The sequence below is a fragment of the Ylistrum balloti genome, unplaced genomic scaffold (genome assembly GCF_031769215.1).
Source record: "Ylistrum balloti isolate Yb309-2 unplaced genomic scaffold, AGI_CSIRO_Ybal_v1 Utg370200, whole genome shotgun sequence".
Classification (NCBI taxonomy): Eukaryota; Metazoa; Mollusca; class Bivalvia; order Pectinida; family Pectinidae; genus Ylistrum; species Ylistrum balloti.
This window is the reverse complement of record NW_026782175.1, coordinates 348,311-374,776: the sequence shown is the minus strand read 5'-3', so window position 1 is coordinate 374,776 and position 26,466 is coordinate 348,311. Positions and strand designations below refer to the sequence as shown.

Here is a 26,466-nt window from a genome sequence, read left to right as displayed (position 1 = left end):
AGTGATCTTGGTAAGTTTTACAGTTTACAGTGATCTTGGTAAGTTTTACAGTTTACAGTGATCTTGGTAAGTTTTACAGTTTACAGTGATCTTGGTAAGTTTTACAGTTTACAGTGATCTTGGTAAGTTTTACAGTTTACAGTGATCTTGGTAAGTTTTACAGTTTACAGTGATCTTGGTAAGTTTTACAGTTTACAGTGATCTTGGTAAGTTTTACAGTTTACAGTGATCTTGGTAAGTTTTACAGTTTACAGTGATCTTGGTAAGTTTTACAGTTTACAGTGATCTTGGTAAGTTTTACAGTTTACAGTGATCTTGGTAAGTTTTGAAGTTTTACAGTTTACAGTGATCTTGGTAAGTTTTACAGTTTACAGATGATACAGTTTACAGTGATCTTGGTAAGTTTTACAGTTTAAGTTTTACAGTGATCTTGGTAAGTTTTACAGTTTACAGTGATCTTGGTAAGTTTTACAGTGACAGTGATCTTGGTAAGTTTTACTTGGTAGTTTACAGTGATCTTGGTAAGTTTTACAGTTTACAGTGATCTTGGTAAGTTTTACAGTTTACAGTGATCTTGGTAAGTTTTACAGTTTACAGTGATCTTGGTAAGTTTTACAGTTTACAGTGATCTTGGTAGGTTTTACAGTTTACAGTGATCTTGGTAAGTTTTACAGTTTACAGTGATCTTGGTAAGTTTTACAGTTTACAGTGACCTTGGTAAGTTTTACAGTTTACAGTGATCTTGGTAAGTTTTACAGTTTACAGTGATCTTGGTAAGTTTTACAGTTTACAGTGATCTTGGTAAGTTTTACAGTTTACAGTGATCTTGGTAGGTTTGACAGTTTACAGTGATCTTACAGTGATCTTGGTTTTACAGTTTTACAGTTTTACAGTGATCTTGGTAAGTTTTACAGTTTACAGATCTTGGTAAGTTTTACAGTTTACAGGATCTTGGTAAGTTTTACAGTTTACAGTGATCTTGGTAAGTTTTACAGTTTTTGACAGTTTACAGTGATCTTGTTTTACAGTTTACAAGTTTTACAGTTTACAGTGATCTTGGCAAGTTTTACAGTTTACAGTGATCTCGGTAAGTTTTACAGTTTACAGTGATCTTGGTAGGTTTTACAGTTTACAGTGATCTCGGTAAGTTTTACAGTTTACAGTGATCTTGGTAAGTTTTACAGTTTACAGTGATCTTGGTAAGTTTTACAGTTTACAGTGATCTTGGTAAGTTTTACAGTTTACAGTGATCTTGGTAAGTTTTACAGTTTACAGTGATCTTGGTAAGTTTTACAGTTTACAGTGATCTTGGTAAGTTTTACAGTTTACAGTGATCTTGGTAAGTTTTACAGTTTACAGTGATCTTGGTAAGTTTTACAGTTTACAGTGATCTTGGTAAGTTTTACAGTTTACAGTGATCTTGGTAAGTTTTACAGTTTACAGTGATCTTGGTAAGTTTTACAGTTTACAGTGATCTTGGTAAGTTTTACAGTTTACAGTGATCTTGGTAAGTTTGACAGTGATCTTGGTAAGTTTTACAGTTTACAGTGATCTTGGTAAGTTTTACAGTTTACAGTGATCTTGGTAAGTTTTACAGTTTACAGTGATCTTGGTAAGTTTTACAGTTTACAGTGATCTTGGTAAGTTTTACAGTTTACAGTGATCTTGGTAAGTTTTACAGTTCTTGGTAAGTTTTACAGTTTACAGTGATCTTGGTAAGTTTTACAGTTTACAGTGATCTTGGTAAGTTTTACAGTTTACAGTGATCTTGGTAAGTTTTACAGTTTACAGTGATCTTGGTAAGTTTTACATTTTACAGTTTACAGTGATCTTGGTAAGTTTTACAGTTTACAGTGATCTTGGTAAGTTTTACAGTTTACAGTGATCTTGGTAAGTTTTACAGTTTACACTGATCTTGGTAAGTTTTACAGTTTACAGTGATCTTGGTAAGTTTTACAGTTTACAGTGATCTTGGTAAGTTTTACATTGAGATATTCACCTTGTAGACCGTGAGCAAGGCGGCCAAGTTGTTTGGCAACGACAGGAAGGGTGCTGTCCTCATTCTGCATCGCCTGCTGACAGAACTTACACACCAGGGGAATGATGGTGTTATTGCAGGTGTCTGAAATCACAGAAGATCAAGGTCAAGGTCAACAGCAAGGTCAAGGTCATGATTATGTTGCACTAAAATTTTCAAAATCTAAATGTAAGTCTACAAATATTTAAACACAAACAAATATCATTCTTACCGCAAATTCTAAAACAGAGCCAAACCCACAATGTACCTATTAAAGTCAGTAATCCAACAAAAATTTTATACCAAAGTATTGAAGCTTCTGAATAAAATGAACATAGAAAGGCAAATATTTGAGGCTCCTCAACCCCACCCTCCAAACCTTCCTCTCAGATAGAAAACTTTGGTGTATAAACAGAGGGAAATCCCCCCACACCAAAAAATTCTTGCTGGCGACTTGTGCTATATACCAATCTGATATTCCATAATTTGTTTATCAAAAACAATACCTGCAGAGAGCAACAACACAAAGCTGCTGCACACAAACAAGGCCTTGTACTTAACATCAAAGTAGGATTTAGCTATAAATTCTAGCATTATAGAGATATTACCCAATATTTATTATAAGGGAGCTTAATTAATGCCGTTAATAGGATGAGGGTTACATCAGAGGGAAGAAATATGACCGTACTACTCAAGTGTAGCATGTGATATAATAGATGTGGGATAGTACTGAGAGGTTTTTTTTACCCTCGTCCAACAGGCTAAGTATGCTGACAACCGTTTCCAGGCCAGCTGTTCTTACGAACCCCTCCTCGTCATTTGTTAGTTCTACCAGTTCAGGTAATATTGCACTTTTTGTTGGTTCAAGGCTGCAGAAAAAAAATAAAACAAATTTTATTTAAAGAACAATATCTGTCATAATCAAGTTAAGTTTACTCTCACTCTTCAGTCTGACTTAGGTTTGTCCTTAAAACAATCATTATCTTAACGAACCATTGAGGCAAAAACTGAAAGAATTTTAATATCAATCAGAAATCTAAAAGTATAGTAGCATGTTTCTTGTCTTAAAATATTATTTTCAATTCTTAAAAATGCAATTCAGGTTTAATCTTTTAATTTTTTCTTTGGAAATATCAAAAAGATTTAATTTGCTTTCATTAATTATTAATAACCAGACTTTTGTTAGATTCATACATTTGGAACACCTACTGTAATCTTTAGATCAGATTTATAACCAAAACTATCTACAAAGGTTGGGTTCCTATTGTTATGAGGAAATAATTGCACAATTTTTTCCATTATAAAAGAATGTCTCACCCTAGCCCCCTGGCCACAGAATCAAGTTGTCGACACATACATCCTCTGACTTCATAGTCCACATCCTGACACAAGGACTGTACCACAGGCAGGATTTCTTTTTTAATTCTGAAAAAAATATTTAGTATCAAAAAAGTTCCATAATATCAAAATAAAGATTTAAAGAAAATTTATTCAACCACATGTTTTATTTAAAAAAAACCACATAAAATTAACTTTGAAGAAAACAAATTTCAACACAGTCATTTTTTTTAACATATCTATTCCTGCTTAGAAAATTATCATCTTTTTGTTGGCATTCAGGATTCTACAAACTTGGGAATCAAACCACACACTTTGGATCTGACCTACAGACTTTGCTATCGAGTTCCAATGTATATAGAATTTGCAAAAAAAATATGACTAACATCTCCAATCTATTTATCTGTTCTGCTTCTTTATACAAAAAATAAATTTAATGTCTGAAATAATTCATAAAGGAGCCATCAAACTCCACAAAACATCGAACAGAAACCCTCGCAGATTAAACCTGCTGACGATTAACCAACACTTTGCACACAACCAGCTGTCACTTATCGAACATATCAAATATTTTTATGACATAATAGAATGTTTAAGGAAAGCTTGGCTGTCACGATTACGCACCAAATTTCAGGATATTATCTGAAAGGCATACTTAAAACTTGTGTATTAAAACGATACAAAAATTTTACGAAACATTTTAAAGAGATCAACAGAAGTAAGAGATTTTGTAAGATGAAATATTTTTGCCTCTCATCATAATTGAATATCAAGTAACTAGTACATGCATGCTGTGTCAGAGACAGACAGCAACATGGGGAAGGTGTATAGGTTCTCAGTTCAGTCTCGTCAACACAAATATCGATTGGTTGTTCTACTCGAAGAGTTTATAGAGAAGAGGCCGGGACAGCTCGATCTGATTCCTGCATTCAATACCCACAGCATGATAATTGGCCTGATAATATTTACAGGTCCAGCACACTATAATATAGCTTAATGAATAATTCTCCTACCATCCAAACACTTGGCATACCATACTAACATATAGACATGCCTCCAGACTTGTTTTTCTGCCAGCCAGGATTTTTTTCTCACTCTAAGCCTGTCTATCTCTCACACTCTCTCAGGCAATTTACTGAATTACTTTTCAACTTTTACCAGAGATTATGTAACAGAGGCACAAAAACGCTCTCTCTGTTTTTGACATTTCAACTTTTCAAACTACACTCCCCTACTCCCTACAGCATGTACGTCATCAGACAATACTTTCTGTTCAAACTATCTAATTCAGAAATATAAAAATCAGCTTATTTATTTTACTATAATTGTGGCTGGATGGAAGCCTGTGAGAGTGTGAAAGGAAACTGAAGTACCTGAGGAACACCCATGTGGTCAGGTAGATGACCTAAATGGTTTCATGTCCATTCAGGAGAATCTGACCCCAAATGTCTAGGTGACACTAAAGTGTGTTACCTCTGTACCACCCTACCACCAAGATTTTACACATAGGAACATACAAGCTGAATTCTGGAATACTGTATTTGACCTAATAATCACCACTGCCCATGTCTCTCATCTATTGAATTCAGATACAAAATTAAGCTTTTTAAATCTGTCACCCCCATAAATATACCAAGCTACTAAACAAAACTGAAAATTCTGCGGTGAACATTCTGGTGTGAGAATTCCATTTCTAAACACATTTTATCTATGAAACTTTACCCTATAAACAGCTTCATCAACAGCATGTCTTTTGTGTTTTTTTTAAACACAAGGTGTGCTTATTAAGTTTGATATGGTAATAATTAGGAGGTAACAACACCAGTAAGGAAGGGAACATGTCTGCAAAATATGAAAAAAAAATTCACTTGTTTTCTCAACAGTGAATAAGAAAAAAAATTATAACTCAAAAAGCACAAGTTCAAATGATCCATTCAGTTCCAATCAACGTTTGAAAAAAAGGTAAGGAGATTTCACTTCGACAGGATGGAGTCAGAAAAAAGTGTGAAAAAAACAATGAGTTGAAGCCGACTCTAAAAATCTCCCAATGGTCTTGAAACGTTTGTATAATTAAATTACACGTAGCAGACAATATGCATTATCAGCGAAGGACTCCTGGATTTCATCCCAAAGGCTTTGCATTTCCTCGAACAGTTTAAAAGAAAGAGCTTGTGTATGGGAGGATGCACTCATGTCTCATGATCACGAAAACTTGTACTTTGTGGGTTCAAACATTGATTGGAAGTGAAAGAATAAACTCACACTAGAAATTCTAATCTGGTAATCTGAGAATATGGAGATGGGTGGGGTAGGGAGAGTAAGGAAGATGGGTGGGGTGGGGAGAGTAAGGATAGGTGGGGTGGAGTTGGGGAGAGCAGAGAATGGGTGGGGTGGAGAGAGCAGGGAGATGGGTGGGTGGGGAGAGTAGAGAGATGGGTGGGGTAGGGAGAGTAAGGAAGATGGGTGGGGTGGGGAGAGCAGAGAATGGGTGGGGTGGGGAGAGCAGGGAGATGGGTGGGTGGGGAGAGAGAGAGATAGAGAGAGATGGGTGGGGTGGGGAGAGAGGGTGGGGTGGGGAGAGTAGAGAGATGGGTGGGGTGGGAGAGAGAGAGAGATGGGTGGGTGGGGAGGAGAGGGTGGGGTGGGAGAGAGAGAGTAGGGTAGGGTGGGGAGAGAGCAGGGAAATGGGTGGGTGGGGAGAGTAGAGAGATGGGTGGGGTGGGGAGAGCAGGGAGATGGGTGGGGTGGGGAGAGTAGAGAGATGGATAGGGTGGGGAGAGCAGGGAGATGGGTGGGGTGGGAAGAGTAGAGAGATGGGTGGGTGGGGAGAGTAGAGAGATGGGTGGGGTGGGGAGAGTAGAGAGATGGGTGGGGTGGGGAGAACAGGGAGATGGGAGGATCGGGAGAACTAGACTTATACTCACACGAATGGTTCAAACTTGGTAGCAATCTTTCCAAGGATTTTACAGCAGGACAAACGAGAATGCACCGCCTGTGATAGCTGGCCTTTAGCAATGGCAATGTTCAAAATCTGCAGGAAAAATAATTGTAATAAAATATCCTGTGTGAAACAAAATCCTCACACAGTAAGCTCCCCTTTAAATCCTCACACAGTAAGCTCCCCTTTAAATCCTCACACAGTAAGCTCCCCTTTAAATCCTCACACAGTAAGCTCCCCTTTAAATCCTCACACAGTAAGCTCCCCGTTTGACAATAATACAGTGTAAAGGCCATTGTTATCAGCTTTTATCAGTATCATTCTGTATAATTATCATACAGTGTAAAGGCCATTGTTATCAGCTTTTATCAGTATCATTCTGTATAATTATCATACAGTGTAAAGGCCATTGTTATCAGTATCATTCTGTATAATTATCATACAGTGTAAAGGCCATTGTTATCAGCTTTTATCAGTATCATTCTGTATAATTATCATACAGTGTAAAGGCCATTGTTATCAGCTTTTATCAGTATCATTCTGTATAATTATCATACAGTGTAAAGGCCATTGTTATCAGCTGTTATCAGTATCATTCTGTATAATTATCATACAGTGTAAAGGCCATTGTTATCAGCTGTTATCAGTATCATTCTGTATAATTATCATACAGTGTAAAGGCCATTGTTATCAGCTTTTATCAGTATCATTCTGTATAATTATCATACAGTGTAAAGGCCATTGTTATCAGCTTTTATCAGTATCATTCTGTATAATTATCATACAGTGTAAAGGCCATTGTTATCAGCTTTTATCAGTATCATTCTGTATAATTATCATACAGTGTAAAGGCCATTGTTATCAGCTGTTATCAGTATCATTCTGTATAATTATCATACAGTGTAAAGGCCATTGTTATCAGCTTTTATCAGTATCATTCTGTATAATTATCATACAGTGTAAAGGCCATTGTTATCAGTATCATTCTGTATAATTATCATACAGTGTAAAGGCCATTGTTATCAGCTTTTATCAGTATCATTCTGTATAATTATCATACAGTGTAAAGGCCATTGTTATCAGTATCATTCTGTATAATTATCATACAGTGTAAAGGCCATTGTTATCAGTATCATTCTGTATAATTATCATACAGTGTAAAGGCCATTGTTATCAGCTGTTATCAGTATCATTCTGTATAATTATCATACAGTGTAAAGGCCATTGTTATCAGTATCATTCTGTATAATTATCATACAGTGTAAAGGCCATTGTTATCAGTTTTATCAGTATCATTCTGTATAATTATCATACAGTGTAAAGGCCATTGTTATCAGTATCATTCTGTATAATTATCATACAGTGTAAAGGCCATTGTTATCAGCTTTTATCAGTATCATTCTGTATAATTATCATACAGTGTAAAGGCCATTGTTATCAGCTTTTATCAGTATCATTCTGTATAATTATCATACAGTGTAAAGGCCATTGTTATCAGTATCATTCTGTATAATTATCATACAGTGTAAAGGCCATTGTTATCAGCTTTTATCAGTATCATTCTGTATAATTATCATACAGTGTAAAGGCCATTGTTATCAGCTGTTATCAGTATCATTCTGTATAATTATCATACAGTGTAAAGGCCATTGTTATCAGCTGTTATCAGTATCATTCTGTATAATTATCATACAGTGTAAAGGCCATTGTTATCAGTATCATTCTGTATAATTATCATACAGTGTAAAGGCCATTGTTATCAGTATCATTCTGTATAATTATCATACAGTGTAAAGGCCATTGTTATCAGCTTTTATCAGTATCATTCTGTATAATTATCATACAGTGTAAAGGCCATTGTTATCAGCTTTTATCAGTATCATTCTGTATAATTATCATACAGTGTAAAGGCCATTGTTATCAGTATCATTCTGTATAATTATCATACAGTGTAAAGGCCATTGTTATCAGTATCATTCTGTATAATTATCATACAGTGTAAAGGCCATTGTTATCAGCTTTTATCAGTATCATTCTGTATAATTATCATACAGTGTAAAGGCCATTGTTATCAGTATCATTCTGTATAATTATCATACAGTGTAAAGGCCATTGTTATCAGCTTTTATCAGTATCATTCTGTATAATTATCATACAGTGTAAAGGCCATTGTTATCAGTATCATTCTGTATAATTATCATACAGTGTAAAGGCCATTGTTATCAGCTTTTATCAGTATCATTCTGTATAATTATCATACAGTGTAAAGGCCATTGTTATCAGTATCATTCTGTATAATTATCATACAGTGTAAAGGCCATTGTTATCAGTATCATTCTGTATAATTATCATACAGTGTAAAGGCCATTGTTATCAGCTTTTATCAGTATCATTCTGTATAATTATCATACAGTGTAAAGGCCATTGTTATCAGCTGTTATCAGTATCATTCTGTATAATTATCATACAGTGTAAAGGCCATTGTTATCAGCTTTTATCAGTATCATTCTGTATAATTATCATACAGTGTAAAGGCCATTGTTATCAGATTATATCAGTATCATTATCTATAATTATCATACAGTGTAAAGGCCATTGTTATCAGCTGTTATCAGTATCATTCTGTATAATTATCATACAGTGTAAAGGCCATTGTTATCAGCTTTTATCAGTATCATTCTGTATAATTATCATACAGTGTAAAGGCCATTGTTATCAGCTTTTATCAGTATCATTCTGTATAATTATCATACAGTGTAAAGGCCATTGTTATCAGCTGTTATCAGTATCATTCTGTATAATTATCATACAGTGTAAAGGCCATTGTTATCAGCTGTTATCATATCATTCTGTATAATTATCATACAGTGTAAAGGCCATTGTTATCAGCTTTTATCAGTATCATTCTGTATAATTATCATACAGTGTAAAGGCCATTGTTATCAGCTTTTATCAGTATCATTCTGTATAATTATCATACAGTGTAAAGGCCATTGTTATCAGCTGTTATCAGTATCATTCTGTATAATTATCATACAGTGTAAAGGCCATTGTTATCAGCTTTTATCAGTATCATTCTGTATAATTATCATACAGTGTAAAGGCCATTGTTATCAGCTGTTATCAGTATCATTCTGTATAATTATCATACAGTGTAAAGGCCATTGTTATCAGCTGTTATCAGTATCATTCTGTATAATTATCATACAGTGTAAAGGCCATTGTTATCAGTATCATTCTGTATAATTATCATACAGTGTAAAGGCCATTGTTATCAGCTGTTATCAGTATCATTCTGTATAATTATCATACAGTGTAAAGGCCATTGTTATCAGCTTTTATCAGTATCATTCTGTATAATTATCATACAGTGTAAAGGCCATTGTTATCAGTATCATTCTGTATAATTATCATACAGTGTAAAGGCCATTGTTATCAGTATCATTCTGTATAATTATCATACAGTGTAAAGGCCATTGTTATCAGCTGTTATCAGTATCATTCTGTATAATTATCATACAGTGTAAAGGCCATTGTTATCAGCTGTTATCAGTATCATTCTGTATAATTATCATACAGTGTAAAGGCCATTGTTATCAGCTGTTATCAGTATCATTCTGTATAATTATCATACAGTGTAAAGGCCATTGTTATCAGCTGTTATCAGTATCATTCTGTATAATTATCATACAGTGTAAAGGCCATTGTTATCAGCTTTTATCAGTATCATTCTGTATAATTATCATACAGTGTAAAGGCCATTGTTATCAGCTGTTATCAGTATCATTCTGTATAATTATCATACAGTGTAAAGGCCATTGTTATCAGCTTTTATCAGTATCATTCTGTATAATTATCATACAGTGTAAAGGCCATTGTTATCAGCTGTTATCATATCATTCTGTATAATTATCATACAGTGTAAAGGCCATTGTTATCAGCTTTTATCAGTATCATTCTGTATAATTATCATATAGTGTAAAGGCCATTGTTATCAGTATCATTCTGTATAATTATCATACAGTGTAAAGGCCATTGTTATCAGCTTTTATCAGTATCATTCTGTATAATTATCATACAGTGTAAAGGCCATTGTTATCAGCTTTTATCAGTATCATTCTGTATAATTATCATATAGTGTAAAGGCCATTGTTATCAGTATCATTCTGTATAATTATCATACAGTGTAAAGGCCATTGTTATCAGTATCATTTGTATAATTATCATACAGTGTAAAGGCCATTGTTATCAGCTTTTATCAGTATCATTCTGTATAATTATCATACAGTGTAAAGGCCATTGTTATCAGCTTTTATCAGTATCATTCTGTATAATTATCATACAGTGTAAAGGCCATTGTTATCAGCTGTTATCAGTATCATTCTGTATAATTATCATACAGTGTAAAGGCCATTGTTATCAGCTGTTATCAGTATCATTCTGTATAATTATCATACAGTGTAAAGGCCATTGTTATCAGCTGTTATCAGTATCATTCTGTATAATTATCATACAGTGTAAAGGCCATTGTTATCAGCTGTTATCATATCATTCTGTATAATTATCATACAGTGTAAAGGCCATTGTTATCAGCTTTTATCATATCATTCTGTATAATTATCATACAGTGTAAAGGCCATTGTTATCAGCTTTTATCAGTATCATTCTGTATAATTATCATACAGTGTAAAGGCCATTTTTATCAGCTTTTATCAGTAACATTTTTATTCTGTATAATTATCATTTTTTCAATTTTCTTTTTTCTACTTGAAAAAATGAATTTCCAGATATCATTTGATAACTAGAGATTTTAATGATATGTGAATACCTGGCTAAGTTAGCGATCAGATTACAGGCAACATCAGGTACTTTATATGACACTGATTCAATTACTTAACAGCACTCAACTCTCATTATTTTAACACTTCACAAAATCTATTTTTTGGTTTTAAACACTAATGACTTTTGGGAAACAAATATTGGATGTCAAGTTTTGAACATTTTCTGTGGAGAATATATTAAAGCAAAAAAAAAAAAAGAAAACATTTTTTGTTGGTTTGATATTTGAATTACACTATTGTGTATTTGCTGTATTGAAGTAAATATACTGTCTAAGTGTCTGACATGCCTAGAAAAAAACCAACACTATTAACATTGTTCAAATTGTTCTCCATCAAAGAATTTTAAGGATGTTATCTCCAGTGATTGTCACTATTATTGTACGTCTAGTGAGCTCAGTACTTCCTATCCTTTCCATCTCATTCAAAACATTCAATTCGTTATAAAAAAAAGAATGAAACAGTTGATATTAAAACTAAAAACATTCCCTGTATGATTCAATGATATTACAGGGTGTTACTCCAGGTATAAAATAAACGTAGTTGATATCTGATGAGGTTAACTAAGCAAATCTGATACAGTGATAAACATCTTTTGTTACACCTGGGACAGAAAGCTCCACATATGTATTCTATCACCTTGTCATTTCTGGCAAATTTCTGTTCTGTAATCCTTTTACTGTGTAAGCGACCAGACAGATAGTGCTTCTCTCTCCCTAGACCCCCACCCCCTCCAACCTCACAACATTTCTGGTATGTCTCTCCTTCCCCAGATCTACAGATTAAGACCTGGAGCTACCCAGAATCCAGACAGCCAGATCTTTATCATATTATGTTTGATATTTGATATGAATAAGCAGCATTTTCTATTTCTATCCAATTCTCTTTCTATAACCCAAGTTTGCCATTAAAAAATGGAGTCCCTGTTGGGCTGGAGTCTTGGCATAATAACACGATTACTTGTAATTACATATGGACTCAAACAGCTCTAAACACTCAACTGATCTGAGTTAGATGTAAATCAATGGATCCAAAATGACTGTTATGATAATATCAGACTTCTGCATCCATCAAATACAGCCCAACGAGAAACTCTATATTGAACAATTCTGCAGCAATTAATTCAATGACCCGCTCCAGACTATCCTAATCAATACTGTTTGCACCACTGGCATGCAGGCCCAGTCTGTGATCCCCACCATACGCTCTGTTACTATAAACATTTTTCTTGACAAATTTAACTTTAAGGTCAAACAGTTTAATGGGTTTCAGTGATTGATTTTAATACTTCATCCCTCAAGGCCGGTTACTGAACACTGCAATCCCTTGTTTTGTTTTGAACTTTCAACAAATTGATTCACAATGCATCGTTTTGATCTCTAGGAAAGTTCATGCTATATCAACTCCAGGGAAATCAGTCAGTTAATTTGAGAAGAATCCTTTCAACATTGCCATGTATTAAATCAATTACAAAGATTGGATACCAATATCTCAGTAAATTATTGAGTTTTACCTACACGTTTGTCTCAGTCATACAGTCAGCGTTTGTTTAATATCTCAGTAAATTATTGAGTCTTGCCTTGACGTTTGTCTCAGTCATACAGTCAGCGTTTGTTTAATATCTCAGTAGATTATTGAGTCTTGCCTTGACGTTTGTCTCAGTCGTACACAGTCAGCGTTTGTTTAATATCTCAGTAAATTATTGAGTTTTACCTACACCTTTGTCTCAGTCGTACACAGTCAGCGTTTGTTTAATATCTCAGTAAATTATTGAGTCTTGCCTTGACGTTTGTCTCAGTCGTACACAGTCAGCGTTTGTTTAATATCTCAGTAAATTATTGAGTCTTGCCTTGACGTTTGTCTCAGTCGTACACAGTCAGCGTTTGTTTAATATCTCAGTAAATTATTGAGTTTTACCTACACCTTTGTCTCAGTCGTACACAGTCAGCGTTTGTTTAATATCTCAGTAGATTATTGAGTCTTGCCTTGACGTTTGTCTCAGTCGTACACAGTCAGCGTTTGTTTAATATCTCAGTAAATTATTGAGTCTTGCCTTGACGTTTGTCTCAGTCGTACACAGTCACAGTAAATTATTGAGTTTTACCTAGCGTTTGTTTGTTTAATATCTCAGTAAATTATTGAGTTTTACCTACACCTTTGTCTCAGTCGTACACAGTCAGCGTTTGTTTAATATCTCAGTAAATTATTGAGTCTTGCCTTGACGTTTGTCTCAGTCGTACACAGTCAACGTTTGTTTAATATCTCAGTAAATTATTGAGTTTTAATTTGTCTCAGTCATACAGTCAGCGTTTGTTTAATATCTCAGTAAATTATTGAGTCTTGCCTTGACGTTTGTCTCAGTCGTACACAGTCAACGTTTGTTTAATATCTCAGTAAATTATTGAGTCTTGCCTTGACGTTTGTCTCAGTCGTACACAGTCAGCGTTTGTTTAATATCTCAGTAAATTATTGAGTTTTACCTACACCTTTGTCTCAGTCGTACACAGTCAGCGTTTGTTTAATATCTCAGTAGATTATTGAGTCTTGCCTTGACGTTTGTCTCAGTCGTACACAGTCAACGTTTGTTTAATATCTCAGTAAATTATTGAGTTTTACCTACACCTTTGTCTCAGTCGTACACAGTCAGCGTTTGTTTAATATCTCAGTAGATTATTGAGTCTTGCCTTGACGTTAGTCTCAGTCAGCATTTGTTTGAGCTGTTGATGTTTTGATTGCTGAATAAGCCATCAAAATAAACACAATGGTATTAACAAGTATATTTTAGAAGAAAAAGAGGAACTTGTCCAAATATCTTATTTTTGGTTTTACGTCCATATATTACTTTATTAATCCTCAAACAAGTCTAGAAGACAAACATATTACTTATGTTAAAGTCAGTGTGTGGGCTTATTACAGGATAATAAGCCCGGTAGACCAACATGTTTCTTCTGACTTAAAAGTCAGAGAGGGTGTGGGCTTATTACATGACAATACGCCCAGTAGACCAACATGTTACTTCTGACTTAAAAGTCAGAGAGGGTGTGGGCTTATTACATGACAATACGCCCAGTAGACCAACATGTTACTTCTGACTTAAAAGTCAGAGAGGGTGTGGGCTTATTACATGACAATACGCCCAGTAGACCAACATGTTACTTCTGACTTAAAAGTCAGAGAGGGTGTGGGCTTATTACATGACAATACGCCCAGTAGACCAACATGTTACTTCTGACTTAAAAGTCAGAGAGGGTGTGGGCTTATTACATGACAATACGCCCAGTAGACCAACATGTTACTTCTGACTTAAAAGTCAGAGAGGGTGTGGGCTTATTACATGACAATACGCCCAGTAGACCAACATGTTTCTTCTGACTTAAAGTCAGTGGGTGGGCTTATTACAGGACAATAAGTCCAGCAGACCAACATGTTACCCAGGGCTCTCGATCTGCTAGATTTGGGGCCGATATTTGGCCCCATTCCCAATGCAAAATAGTATCTTTTTCTCCTAATTTAGACCCCAGGTTTTCCCAATTCTAGGGAAAACACTGCTATTTTTCCCAATTCTAAGGGCCCCGGGCCCCAGTTGGAAAATGGGGTGTGAGAGCCCTGTTACTTCTGACTTAAAGTCTGAAATATATTGAAGAATTATGTGTCAAAAACATTTTTTTTTACATTTGTTGAGAAGATTTGACATACCCAACCTAAGAAAATTAAATGAGATTTTATACCCAATCAATCAAGTTTACTTTTAAACTTCTGTTTCCATTTTGTAAACAGAAATAGATCCAATCAATCAGAAGTATAGGCCTTACAGATATGACCTGAATACTCACCTCTTTTTTGATGATATCTTTAGGCAGTAGGTCTATAACATCCAGTAATGTTTCTAACCAGGCACTGGCCACATCTGTAAATGCAAAAGGAAGATTATCAGGGTGATCTGGATAATCCCCCCAGTCTTTTACCTCTATAATCCTCTTACACAATCACACTCTACTAGAAAGTTGTCTAATGGTCTTCTCCTGCTGTCCTACATTACTGTGTACTCCCTTCCCTAAACTGACTCCTGTTTCTCATAATCAAGGAGAATCTTGAATTGAAGAAGAAATAGGACTGATCTTTTTTTGGGGAGGGGGGGACCGATATGTCTGATTCTTGAAAAGATGATTAGCTAGCACACTAATAGAGCTGGATATTTCTAAACTAAACCCAAAACTTTCTTTCCTAACCTTTATTGTTGTAGTCATTATAATAGATATCATTAGCATTCTAAAACATTGATAATAATATTTAGGCTGCAAATTTTTTGTTATATTTTCTACTCTATTCAAGCATGATTTGCTGACTAGAATATGTCAGTACAAAGCTAAATGTAATCAGACAGATAAATCAATTCTCATGTCAGAAGCTCAATTCAGTGGCTCCAAGGTTATGGTCAAATTGATACAATGCTTTAACTGTCGCTCTCATCCATTTTGAAAATTGAAGCTATAGATTCAAAACTGACCTAGTTATTGAATTATTGAGCATGTCACCTAACAATAAATAACAACAGCCGAGGACAGTAGGCTTCTAAGAACTGTTCCTTGTCAAGGTCAGGATGTCCCTAAGTTATTTCTCCTGCTCAGGCAATATCAGTTTTAGGAGATATAGAAAATATGGACTAGAATCATAGAACATGAAATCATACACCATCATCTGTTTTTGGAATGGTTATCAATTACAATCATCTTCAAGACACTGAACATGGAAAGTTGCTTGATGGCATTATAGAAAGCAAGAGCTCTAAGGATCCAGATTTTCACAAAATATTTTTTTTTCTTTAGATAAAAAACATCTGAAAGGTTTGATATTTTTCTTTGAATAAAAAAAAACTATTCTTGGGGTTTGACAATTTTGATCATAAAGTTATGTGTAATTCCTCAGAGTTTCTAAAATGGATTGATCAAACATCAGAAAGCAAGCTGTATTGAGTGCAGTCCAGTCCTTTTTTTCCAAACAATACCATATATGCTAGGAAGATGATTGACTCTGGAGAATTTCACAGCTGCCCTGGGAGTTAAGTGTCCCAACATTAGCTACAAGTTAGGCATCATGACTTTTAAAGGATATTGATTGGTCCAGTTATAGTCTGCAACACAAGCTGATGGACATTTCGCAGCACTCTAATGGGAATTAACTCCATATGTTATCACAAACACAGCTGTTAGGTAGGCTTATAAGGTCAGGGCGATCAGATCTGATGCTAAACTGACCTATTATTTCTGTGTGATTCACCAACATAGGAGCAGGTGGTGAAAACCTGCTGGACAACATAACCCTTGTAGCATAACCAATCAAAGTCTCCATTTAGCTGGTGACAAACTCACTGAACAACAAATGGAAGGCACATCACATGCTATCCAAAGCTATTGAGGTAGAGTCAGTCATCTTGCTGAAGACACAATTATGACAAACTAGGACAATTCATTATCCCAAATTCATTGAGAAAGACAAATCTGCTCCAAGTAGTAAATAAACTATGCACCTCCTTTCTCTTACCAGATGTTCTAAGTTCTCAACGACATGGCCACCAAACATAAAAGCATGTTGCTCTCCAAAAATCTAGCCAGTCATAATTGATGTGACCATGGACAAACATCAAAGAAACCTGATTTAGAAACAATGACAGGATTTTGATAGGGATAGTGATGGTAAATTCTACAGTACAAAGGTCTTAAAAGGCATTGTCCCAATTTTCTTCTACAGTTTTGAATTCAACAGTTCTATAGAACCTGTTCATCTTGGTTCCTGCTTGAATGTTTTATCAAATGAACCTTGTACACTACTAATATCATATAAAAATTGTGTCATGGCAATTCTGAAGACATGTTTTTTTATTCTAGGATCTCCTTGAAGAAAAATTTGAAATATTGACTGGAACCTAAGCCTAAGATTTTATCCATCTTACTCCCAACAGAAAACAAAATGAGAATAGATTTATAGGCTGTCTGTTCAATTGTTCGCAACGTTATTTTAAACATGACGTAACCATAAAACCGTATAAAAGATTGTAGCACATGAAGAATCATGGAGACCTATGATAGATTGTGGCCCTGCAACACAAACAGCTTTGGCAGTAGATATGGTGGTCGATGTGGGAAAACCAGAATGAAAAGTTATTAGTTTGTGCAAAGGGAACATGCTGGATGATTCACATGCGATCAATACAAAGTGATCTTGTGGGGAAGCTAAATCTAACACTTCCTAGACCACAAAGTTTCACCTATTAAAAACTCAATATAATTCGACTTGAAGGATGAAATAACACAATTTAATAGCTCGAACCAAGACTTTGTTTCCATATATAGTTTAAACCAATAATTAAATAACAAATCAACAGTAACAATTTTCACATAAATTTGCTGTTTCTTTCAAAAGGTCGACCTATTCTTGTTTTACAATAAATTATTCTGAAAATTATTGAGAAAAAAAAATAACATTTTTATAGGTTCTCGGGACCATGACCACAAACGACAGGTAAGTCTATGTAAGGAGCCAGAAAGGCCAATGATTTGATGTTACAACTTACTCTGTACATATAAGAGTACCTGCTGTGTTACTATAGGCCAATATCCACCTCCATCATTACACAGATATAGCATTATTTTTACTTACATAAACAGTGTCTTAGTCACAATATCTAATATGAGGATGGACAAATTGGTGATTTTTTTAATCATCAATTTATTAAATTATTCAAAAGATAGCCATACATTGATAATGACACATTTGTCAACATTCCAAATTGACTACTGTCTTTACTGATAGCTAGTTTCTGCCTTGCTTTAACACTTTTAAACACTTTCTGTGATTCTGGGCAATATCAACCCTGATGGTTCAAACTCCAGTTTTGAAGTATCATTTCAAATTTTTCAACAAGGTTTAACAACATTTATATATCTGAACAAAAATTTATTATATCTCTCTCAAAATGCCCCCCCCCCCCCCCAAAAAAAAAGCATTTTTTTTTTCTCAGAAACAATTTGTAAACAATGACTTTACCAGGCAGAAAGAAAGCCTTTAGGATGGTGGCTTCCTATCAGAATTTTATTTTTGTGATCAGTAAGTAAATTGCTCTGAAACAGGTGCTTTAATTATATATCACTAAAGAATCTGGCCCAGAAAACATCCTAATATTTATATTAAAAACAGTTCATGTGAGTCAGTTCCTACAAGCCAATAGATTCATCGTCATTTTTTTACTTTTTACTTTTACCAATAACATTGATGTATAGTGTCAGCTTTCTAATCAACTACATCTTCTGTGCCACACACACACACTCACAGAAAGCCAAGTCGCCAGATAATGATAAGATATAGATATATCTACTGATTTATTCTCAGATGTTGTTATCTCCAGTCAGTTTTCATCTTACTTGCAGAATTCAATGGAATGGAGAAATCTAAAATTTCATTAATCAGGACAAGATTATTCATTTTGTATTAAAGATAGAACACCAGGGAATTTTATGTACAATTCCAGATCTATCTTATCCATATTGAGGAATTCTATTACCTCCTGTATCAGTTCCCTCAGACACCAGATTCAATTTATATACAGTCATTATTCAACAGATTTTAATATCACACATCTTAGATCTTGGAAGAAGAAGAAAGACGATAAAAGAAATTAAGAGGAAAAGAAGAAGAAGAAGAAGAAGAAGAAGAAGAAGAAGAAAGAAGAAGAGGAAGAAGAAATAAACAACATCTGCTTTGAATGGGAAAATTTTTGAAGATGCTTCACATATGTTAAAGTTATTAAAGTTAACTCATGCAGATATTTTGCACAGAGCTAATAAACTGTGACAAGATATATTTCCCTTCTTCCATATGCTTGATGGTTGAAAAAAACCTAACATGCAGTTGTCTCATATGACAGTACCATATGTTCTGGACTGAAAATCTATTAATAAATTAAAAAACAGGAAATGCAATATCTCCATTTCAATTTCGAAAGCAATAAATAACAGCGTATATTAGGAGATCTGAGAAAGCACTTAACACATCAGAGATTCAAATGGCTATAATGATTAGATTTTCTTAAGTAGCAGTGATTAAGTACTAAGAATTAGTAAGAAGGTTTAATACGACAACAGGGCATATAACAGCATTTTTATCATACATAATAGTAATGACAACTAACATCTGGAATGGGTCAAAGATGTTCTTTTGATGAAATATCCACGCTTGTTTCTGATACTGAAGTGGCTTGTGCTTTAGAGTGCCATCCATTTTTATCTTTGAATTTGATTCTGAAAGTGAGAATAGGCTCACATACTGACATAGAGACATCCCATCATCACTGGGGAAATTCTGTGTATTTTTTGTGTAAACCTGAAAAAACTCTTTGAAAAATTTCACTAAAGAAAACACTGAACCAATAAATTCCAGAACATATTTACATGCACACAAGTGGTAGAATTGGGCAGTTCAGTCTATGATTCATTGCTGATATCCAGTAAATGTTTAGTAAGGAGTCACTCTCCTAATTGACTTACAGTGGTCAACACTACAAATCTGTTTCATCCACACCACTGGTCAATTACAAATCAAAACAAAGCAGTGCCACAGAATACAAACTGCTGTCAGGGCGATAATGTGTAGTCATTATATATAGGTTTACTTTGGAAAGTTTTCAGGTGATAGATGTGCCATCTAACAAGTATTGATATACAATAGGATCTGGAGTGGGACTGAAGGTAGGGACAGAAGTGGAGTGGGACTGAGGGTAGGGACAGGAGTGGAGTGGGACTGAGGGTAGGGACAGGAGTGGAGTGGGACTGAGGGTAGGGACAGGAGTGGAGTGGGACTGAAGGTAGGGACAGGAGTGGAGTGGGACTGAAGGTAGGGACAGAAGTGGAGTGGGACTGAGGGTAGGGACAGGTGTGGAGTGGGACTGAGGGTAGGGACAGGAGTGGGACAGGAGTGGAGTGGGACTGAAGGTAGGGACAGGAGTGGAGTGGGACTGAGGGTAGGGACAGCAGTGGGGTGGGATGAGGGTAGGAACAGGAGTGGAGTGGGACTGAGGGTAGGGACAGGAGTGGGGTGGGACTGAGAGTAGGGACAGGAGTGGAGTGAGACTGAGGGTAGGAACAGAAGTGGAGTGGGACTGAGGATAGGGACAGGAGTGGAGTGGGACTGAAGGTAGGGACAGGAGTGGAGTGGGACTGAGGGTAGGGACAGGAGTGGAGTGGGACAGGAGTGGAAGGTAGGGACAGGAGTGGAGTGGGACTGAGGGTAGGGACAGGAGTGGGGTAGTGGGACTGAGGGTAGATAGGACAGGAGTGTGAATGATAGGGGACTGATGGTAGTTACAAAGTGAATGATAGATTGGGACTGATGGTAGTTACAATGTGAATGATAGATTGGGACTGATGGTAGTTACAAAGTAAATGATAGATTGGGACTGATGGTAGTTACAGAGTAAATGATAGATTGGGACTGATGGTAGTTACAGAGTAAATGATAGATTGGGACTGATGGTAGTTACAAAGTGAATGATAGATTGGGACTGAGGGTAGTTACAAAGTAAATGATAGATTGGGACTGAGGGTAGTTACAAAGTAAATGATAGATTGGGACTGATGGTAGTTACAGAGTAAATGTGAATGATAGACAGAGTTAGGGACTGATGGTACAAAGTGAATGATACAATGTAAATGATAGATTGGGACTGATGGTAGTTACAAAGTAAATGATAGATTGGGACTGAGGGTAGATACAAAGTGAATGATAGATTGGGACTGATGGTAGTTACAAAGTGAATGATAGATTGGGACTGATGGTAGTTACAATGTGAATGATAGATTGGGACTGATGGTAGTTACAAAGTGAATGATAGATTGGGACTGAGGGTAGTTACAAAGTAAATGATAGATTGGGACTGAGGGTAGTTACAAAGTAAATGATAGATTGGGACTGAGGTAGTTACAAAGTGAATGATAGATTGGGACTGAGGGTAGTTACAAAGTAAATGATAGATTGGGACTGAGGTAGTTACAAAGTGAATGATAGATTGGGACTGAGGGTAGTTACAAAGTGAATGATGAAATTGAACTAAGGGTTGGGAAGTGATGATAAGGGATAAAGGATGATCTATGTATGGGGATGTGATAAGGCTGATAACTTATGAGAATTGGCTGGAGTCAGTGTGGACAAGATAGGACAGGGTCACTCTGTCAGGGGACATTAGGACATATACATACCTGGATCTCTGGCATCCACACTGTTGAGAATAGTCTGTAGGAATGTCTGTGTGTAGTTCTGAATGGGGACCAGGTTTTTCTGCAGAATTTGTAGAAAGGCTGATGAAGCTGCCAGCTGCATCTCAGTCTGGGCCACATACAGCACCTCCTGTCAATTAGATACAACGGCATGTTGATGGTGTCATTTTATATCATCTTTATTTCTGTCATCCCCAACTCAACACCCACAAAATAACACAGACCATTCCGATTTAAGTAAGCCCTGTCATCCCAACCAAAACATTCTTTATATATATATAACAGATATCAACATTATCTTTCTAGGTCAAATATATTAATATAGAAATGTTGTATTTAGGTCAGTTTGATGAAACAGAATGTAATACTATACTTTGTGTTATTTGAGTATAAAAAAATCCTTTCACAACAGGTAAAATTTCCACCAAATTTGTCTGTATTCATTTGACAGTTGATGTATCTTAATCTATTTCACTAAGATGATACATCTTTTGATGCTTTCTCCAACACTTCATGCCAGATTAAGTCGGTCAAACTCCACTATAAATATAGGTATTGGTTACAGACCTAAACCAAAATACTTCATCACTTTCAAAAACTTCCAAACAACTTTGGTCAAGAAAACAAGCTATTCCTTTCACATTGACCAGTGCACCCTATCCATCAATATACGCTTGGTTTACTGTGAATATAATACCCACCAGTTAAGGTTAACCTTACTTCAAAATATATAACAGTGTTTATCTATCTCTTCATTCAAAGTCAGGGGTGTGCTAATTACAGGACAATGAAATAGTGTTTTCTGACATTCCTAGAGGCCCAAGAATTGGCATGGTTGGCCTTTATCTGTAAAATCATACTTTTTCAATAATATTACCATGTTGATAACTACATGAATCTAAAAATATGTTGGTGGATGTCCGATAATAAGCCCACCCATATATCTAATATTTTGATGAATAATAACATGCTCTTTAACTATTTTGTAATTAACCCACCCTGAAAGTTTTGTGCTGACCCTGACCCTGTACTGACCTCTACACTTATTAAAGACTGAAGGTGATAGTGTAAATAAAATCAGTTTTAACTTTATGCATGGATGTGTATGTACTTCACATGACAAGAATCAATTTCATTTATTTTTTGTGAACATTATGAAGTTCCACCATCTTGTATTAATCAATCTTATTGGCCTCAACATGCTGATAAAATACTTGGAGTCACACAGTTTTTTTATCATCCCTATTTAATTTGATGCAGGAAAAATGTCAATTTGAACTGTGCTCTAGAAGATACCATACAACTGAAATATGTATGATTCACAACATGTGATATTTCTCAGTACGTCCCACTTTAAAACTGTAATCAATATCAACATTCCAATATTATATTGTATCTTTTTATTTTCAGAAAGTTTGTTTTTTTAATTAAAAATGACAAAGTATCATAAATGATTGGCTGATAAGATAAGAAAAATTAAATGTTATTTCATCACTGTGTTACTGAGAAACAATTCAATGTTATTTAACTGGTATCCATGACAACATATTTCATCATAACACAGTAGGGTACAATGATAGACCATAGTAATTAGTAATCTTGGCACTATTGAGCATCAATATTGTACAACCCTTTAAATATCTAAGGCTAAATGGGTGTTAACAGCACTTAACTTTCCAGTACTTGAGGCAATTGCGGGGTTTATTTTTAACACAAAAACAAACATGTTGTAACTATTTTTGGAAGCATATTTTCTACCTTATTTCCAGAGTGATCATCAGTGCCTTTTCATACAGGAAAGTCAATATTGCTATATCTGAACATTTCATGTCCAATTACACAACTCGCATCGAAGTAGTTTAAAAAAAAAACAGAAAGAAAAAAGAAGACAAAGAGGGACGAACTCCACTCCGAATGCATGCTGTTTAGAAGACTTTTTATTCCAACAAATGCATCATTCTTTGTAATTCACCAAGCTGTTGTTTAATACAAGAACAAGTATTACGTTAAACCTCATCAACCTAGAATATCCTAAACTTTTTATCTAAAACCCCCTACTTATGTTTTACACAGCAAACACATTATCATCCTATCGTGTGTTGATGATGATGACAAGAACACTTTCCCGACCAACACCAATAAGGTCCACATCAGATAAAATGTTTCCCAATAAACAGACAAGCACTTCAACATTTCTCCGTAAATAAGCTCTGACAATAAGACAAAAATCAATGTAAAGAAATCTTAAAACACCAGATAAGTCTAGAAACAATTTTCCCCCCCGGAAGATAAATGAAGAATTTACCCTTGGGACATGCTATATAGGTACAGCATGATTGAAAATGAGTTGCCACTATTATCTACTACAGCAGTGCAGACATCGCGTCTTCAGAACTTGGTTATGGTAAAGAAGCTCATAGATCTACATTAATGCAAATTTTGTTATCTAGAGTGAGTTTCTAAAACCAGAATTAGACCAGCTGGAATGACCATATAAATAAAAGAAAGATATTGATAAAGTTGTCATATATCATAATTTTGGCATTGTAAACCAATTTGGTAATAAAGATAGGACAACTTGAAAATCTAAAATGGGTGAATTAAAAATATATGTAAGGGAGATTACTTCAACACAATTCAAAATTATAAAATATAAGGTAGCATACAACCTTAAGTGAACATTTTATCTCCATAGATACATGCATGACCTTTATAGTACTTATGTCACTGGGTCTACCTACATGGAAGTATATTTTTACAATTATAATATATATGACACGTTAGGAAAACACTAAAAACTATTGATTCGTCAGAAGTTTGTTTTTCCTCTAGATTCTTGACTGTTGAAATTTGATTTTCTGAAGCACATAACTTACAATCAAATAAATGTTACTCCGAGGCATCATTTGGCTCTTGTTAAACTTTAGTGTTTACTGCTGTGTTTTAAACGAGGGTACAAAACAACACCACTCTTCAATAGCCTTGGAGTGTTTCCGTATGCGCCTTCCTTTAGCCTAAAGAAAAATCTTCCAACACACAGAAAAACTGAAGTTTATTGAATCAAAATCAAGTCTGGAAGGTTTCAACAATAAAAATCTCTCCATCTGGAACAGTTCTGCTTCGGAGATGAAAGATTTTAATTAGAAATCGGAAATGCTTTAAGCAGGTTTATTGCAAGCATAGAGACATGGAGTTTTAGAGGCGCACTGCCAGTTACATCATTACTAAATCTAGTTTAGCTATCATTCTGCTAAATCAAACAAAAAAAAACTGTAAATGCATATTATTTTGTTGTCATCTTATTTGAGCGTTTTTCGAGCTGTAAATACCATGCTAGGATAGGATTGTACTTGTTGTAGTTTCTGTTATTAGTTATATATCAATCATTTTGGATACATTCATTCTTCATTGTGCTAATTTGCCAAAAAACGATATTGTGCAAAAAATTTGACTGTGCTAAATTAAGTATGTTTATAGTAAAATAAAAATCAGCTTTTCCTAGTACAGTAAGTAACACAGGTTCTGCTGACAATAGGTGTACAAGTGGTTGACATTTCCATGTGATTTAAATACAGCAAAGTAATTAAAATGAAAAAAATTAACAGGAAACTTTGGATAATGGAAAATGTGTTTTAAATAGAATTAAAAAAACAAACTGGAATATACCATTTGACAAGCTGACGATCATTATTGTGACTATAATGTGATTTTCAGGAGTAAAATGAATATTTCATTACACATGTCCAATAAGTGACAGAGAATATTACCCGACTCATTGTATAATCTATCACATTATATTGATGTTTATTGATGTTTAAAACTAACACAAACAATAAAATGTAGCATTTCAAATGATGATCATGTTTAATATTTGCCAACTAATCAATAAAGCATTATGGGTAATTTTTCTAACCAATTAAAAACTCCAGTTTACAGAAGTCTACATTCTCAAATTACTGTGTTTGCAGTTCTAAAGAGGATTTTTTCTTTGGTTTGTTAATCATGATAATATTTTCAGTTTTCAGCTTGTCATTGATGGCAATGCAATGTTATCAAATTTTTACCTCATGGAAACACCATAATAAATTACAAGAGTATTGGAGAGATTGTGGATTGTGAAGTTATCAGAGGGGGAGGTGGGGGGTTGTGGTGGAGGGGGTGTGGGGGAGAGAGTGATGTGGTATGTAACTGACATTTATATTTAAGCATGTTGGCGATGAGATTCTATCTGATTCTTATACTACACAGAATTCCTACAGGAAATGACCTGTAATATTAGATATGGGCAACATGTACGTGTCCATGTTTTAAACAAGACAGCTGTGGTTTTTTAAGGTGTGATGAGGAAATGGGTATGATTGGGTAATTGTTAGGGTGTGGGTAGAGGATACATGTGGTGAGGTATCACAGGTCATAGGTCAGGGGCTTACAGGATGTGGATACAGTTTCAAGTTCATAGGTCACGAATACAGGTTAAAGGTTATAGACTAAAGATCAAAGTACATATATATATATATTTACATGTCTGATATTCTGTAATTTTCAACCAGAAAGAAAACATGTCCAAATTAACCAAAAACACAAAAATTCACTATGTATGAAAATTCAATAATTTGAAATTCAAATTAAACCTGATTCTTTTAAAAACTAAAACTTTTACCATACAAATTCTGATTCCATGATTATTCAGAATGTTGCCCAGAGTTGAAACAACCCTGTATGTTTTGAAATTGTGCTAGCATGATAACACAATGATGATGTTTCACTCCAAAATAACATCCTTACTAGAGAAAAAACAGCCCACACATCTCCTCATTATAAATATTGGTTATTATACACAAATGCCAAATGTTGTAATATAAACACTGTATTTATGACAGGCCAGCTAGGAATGTGATGATGATAAACTTATGAATCTATTAGTAAATACCATATAGGTCACAGGTCAAATTACTTAAAGTGTTGGCATTAATGGTCAAATAACAGACACCTGCCACCCTGGTCAGTTAATTAGATGGTCAGTCATGAAGTCCCTGAAGGATTAGGTGTAAGGTCTCTGCCTGGCTCAGA

At 34.9% G+C, this 26,466-nt stretch overlaps 1 protein-coding gene across 4 annotated transcripts in view; it reads right to left on the bottom strand.

The window, feature by feature from the left end:
* LOC132551468 (serine/threonine-protein phosphatase 4 regulatory subunit 4-like) overlaps positions 1 to 26,466 on the bottom strand; it is an 83,979-nt gene that overhangs the window by 35,440 nt on the left and 22,073 nt on the right. For all 4 annotated transcript variants that reach the window (XM_060215609.1, XM_060215612.1, XM_060215611.1 and 1 more), the window contains exons 3-8: positions 21,379 to 21,526; positions 14,965 to 15,038; positions 6,280 to 6,386; positions 3,335 to 3,442; positions 2,765 to 2,886; positions 2,000 to 2,122 (exon numbers count right to left, since the gene is read on the bottom strand). In XM_060215609.1, coding sequence (XP_060071592.1) covers positions 2,000 to 2,122; positions 2,765 to 2,886; positions 3,335 to 3,442; positions 6,280 to 6,386; positions 14,965 to 15,038; positions 21,379 to 21,526 — 682 coding nt within the window. The remainder of the gene's footprint in view (positions 1 to 1,999; positions 2,123 to 2,764; positions 2,887 to 3,334; positions 3,443 to 6,279; positions 6,387 to 14,964; positions 15,039 to 21,378; positions 21,527 to 26,466) is intronic.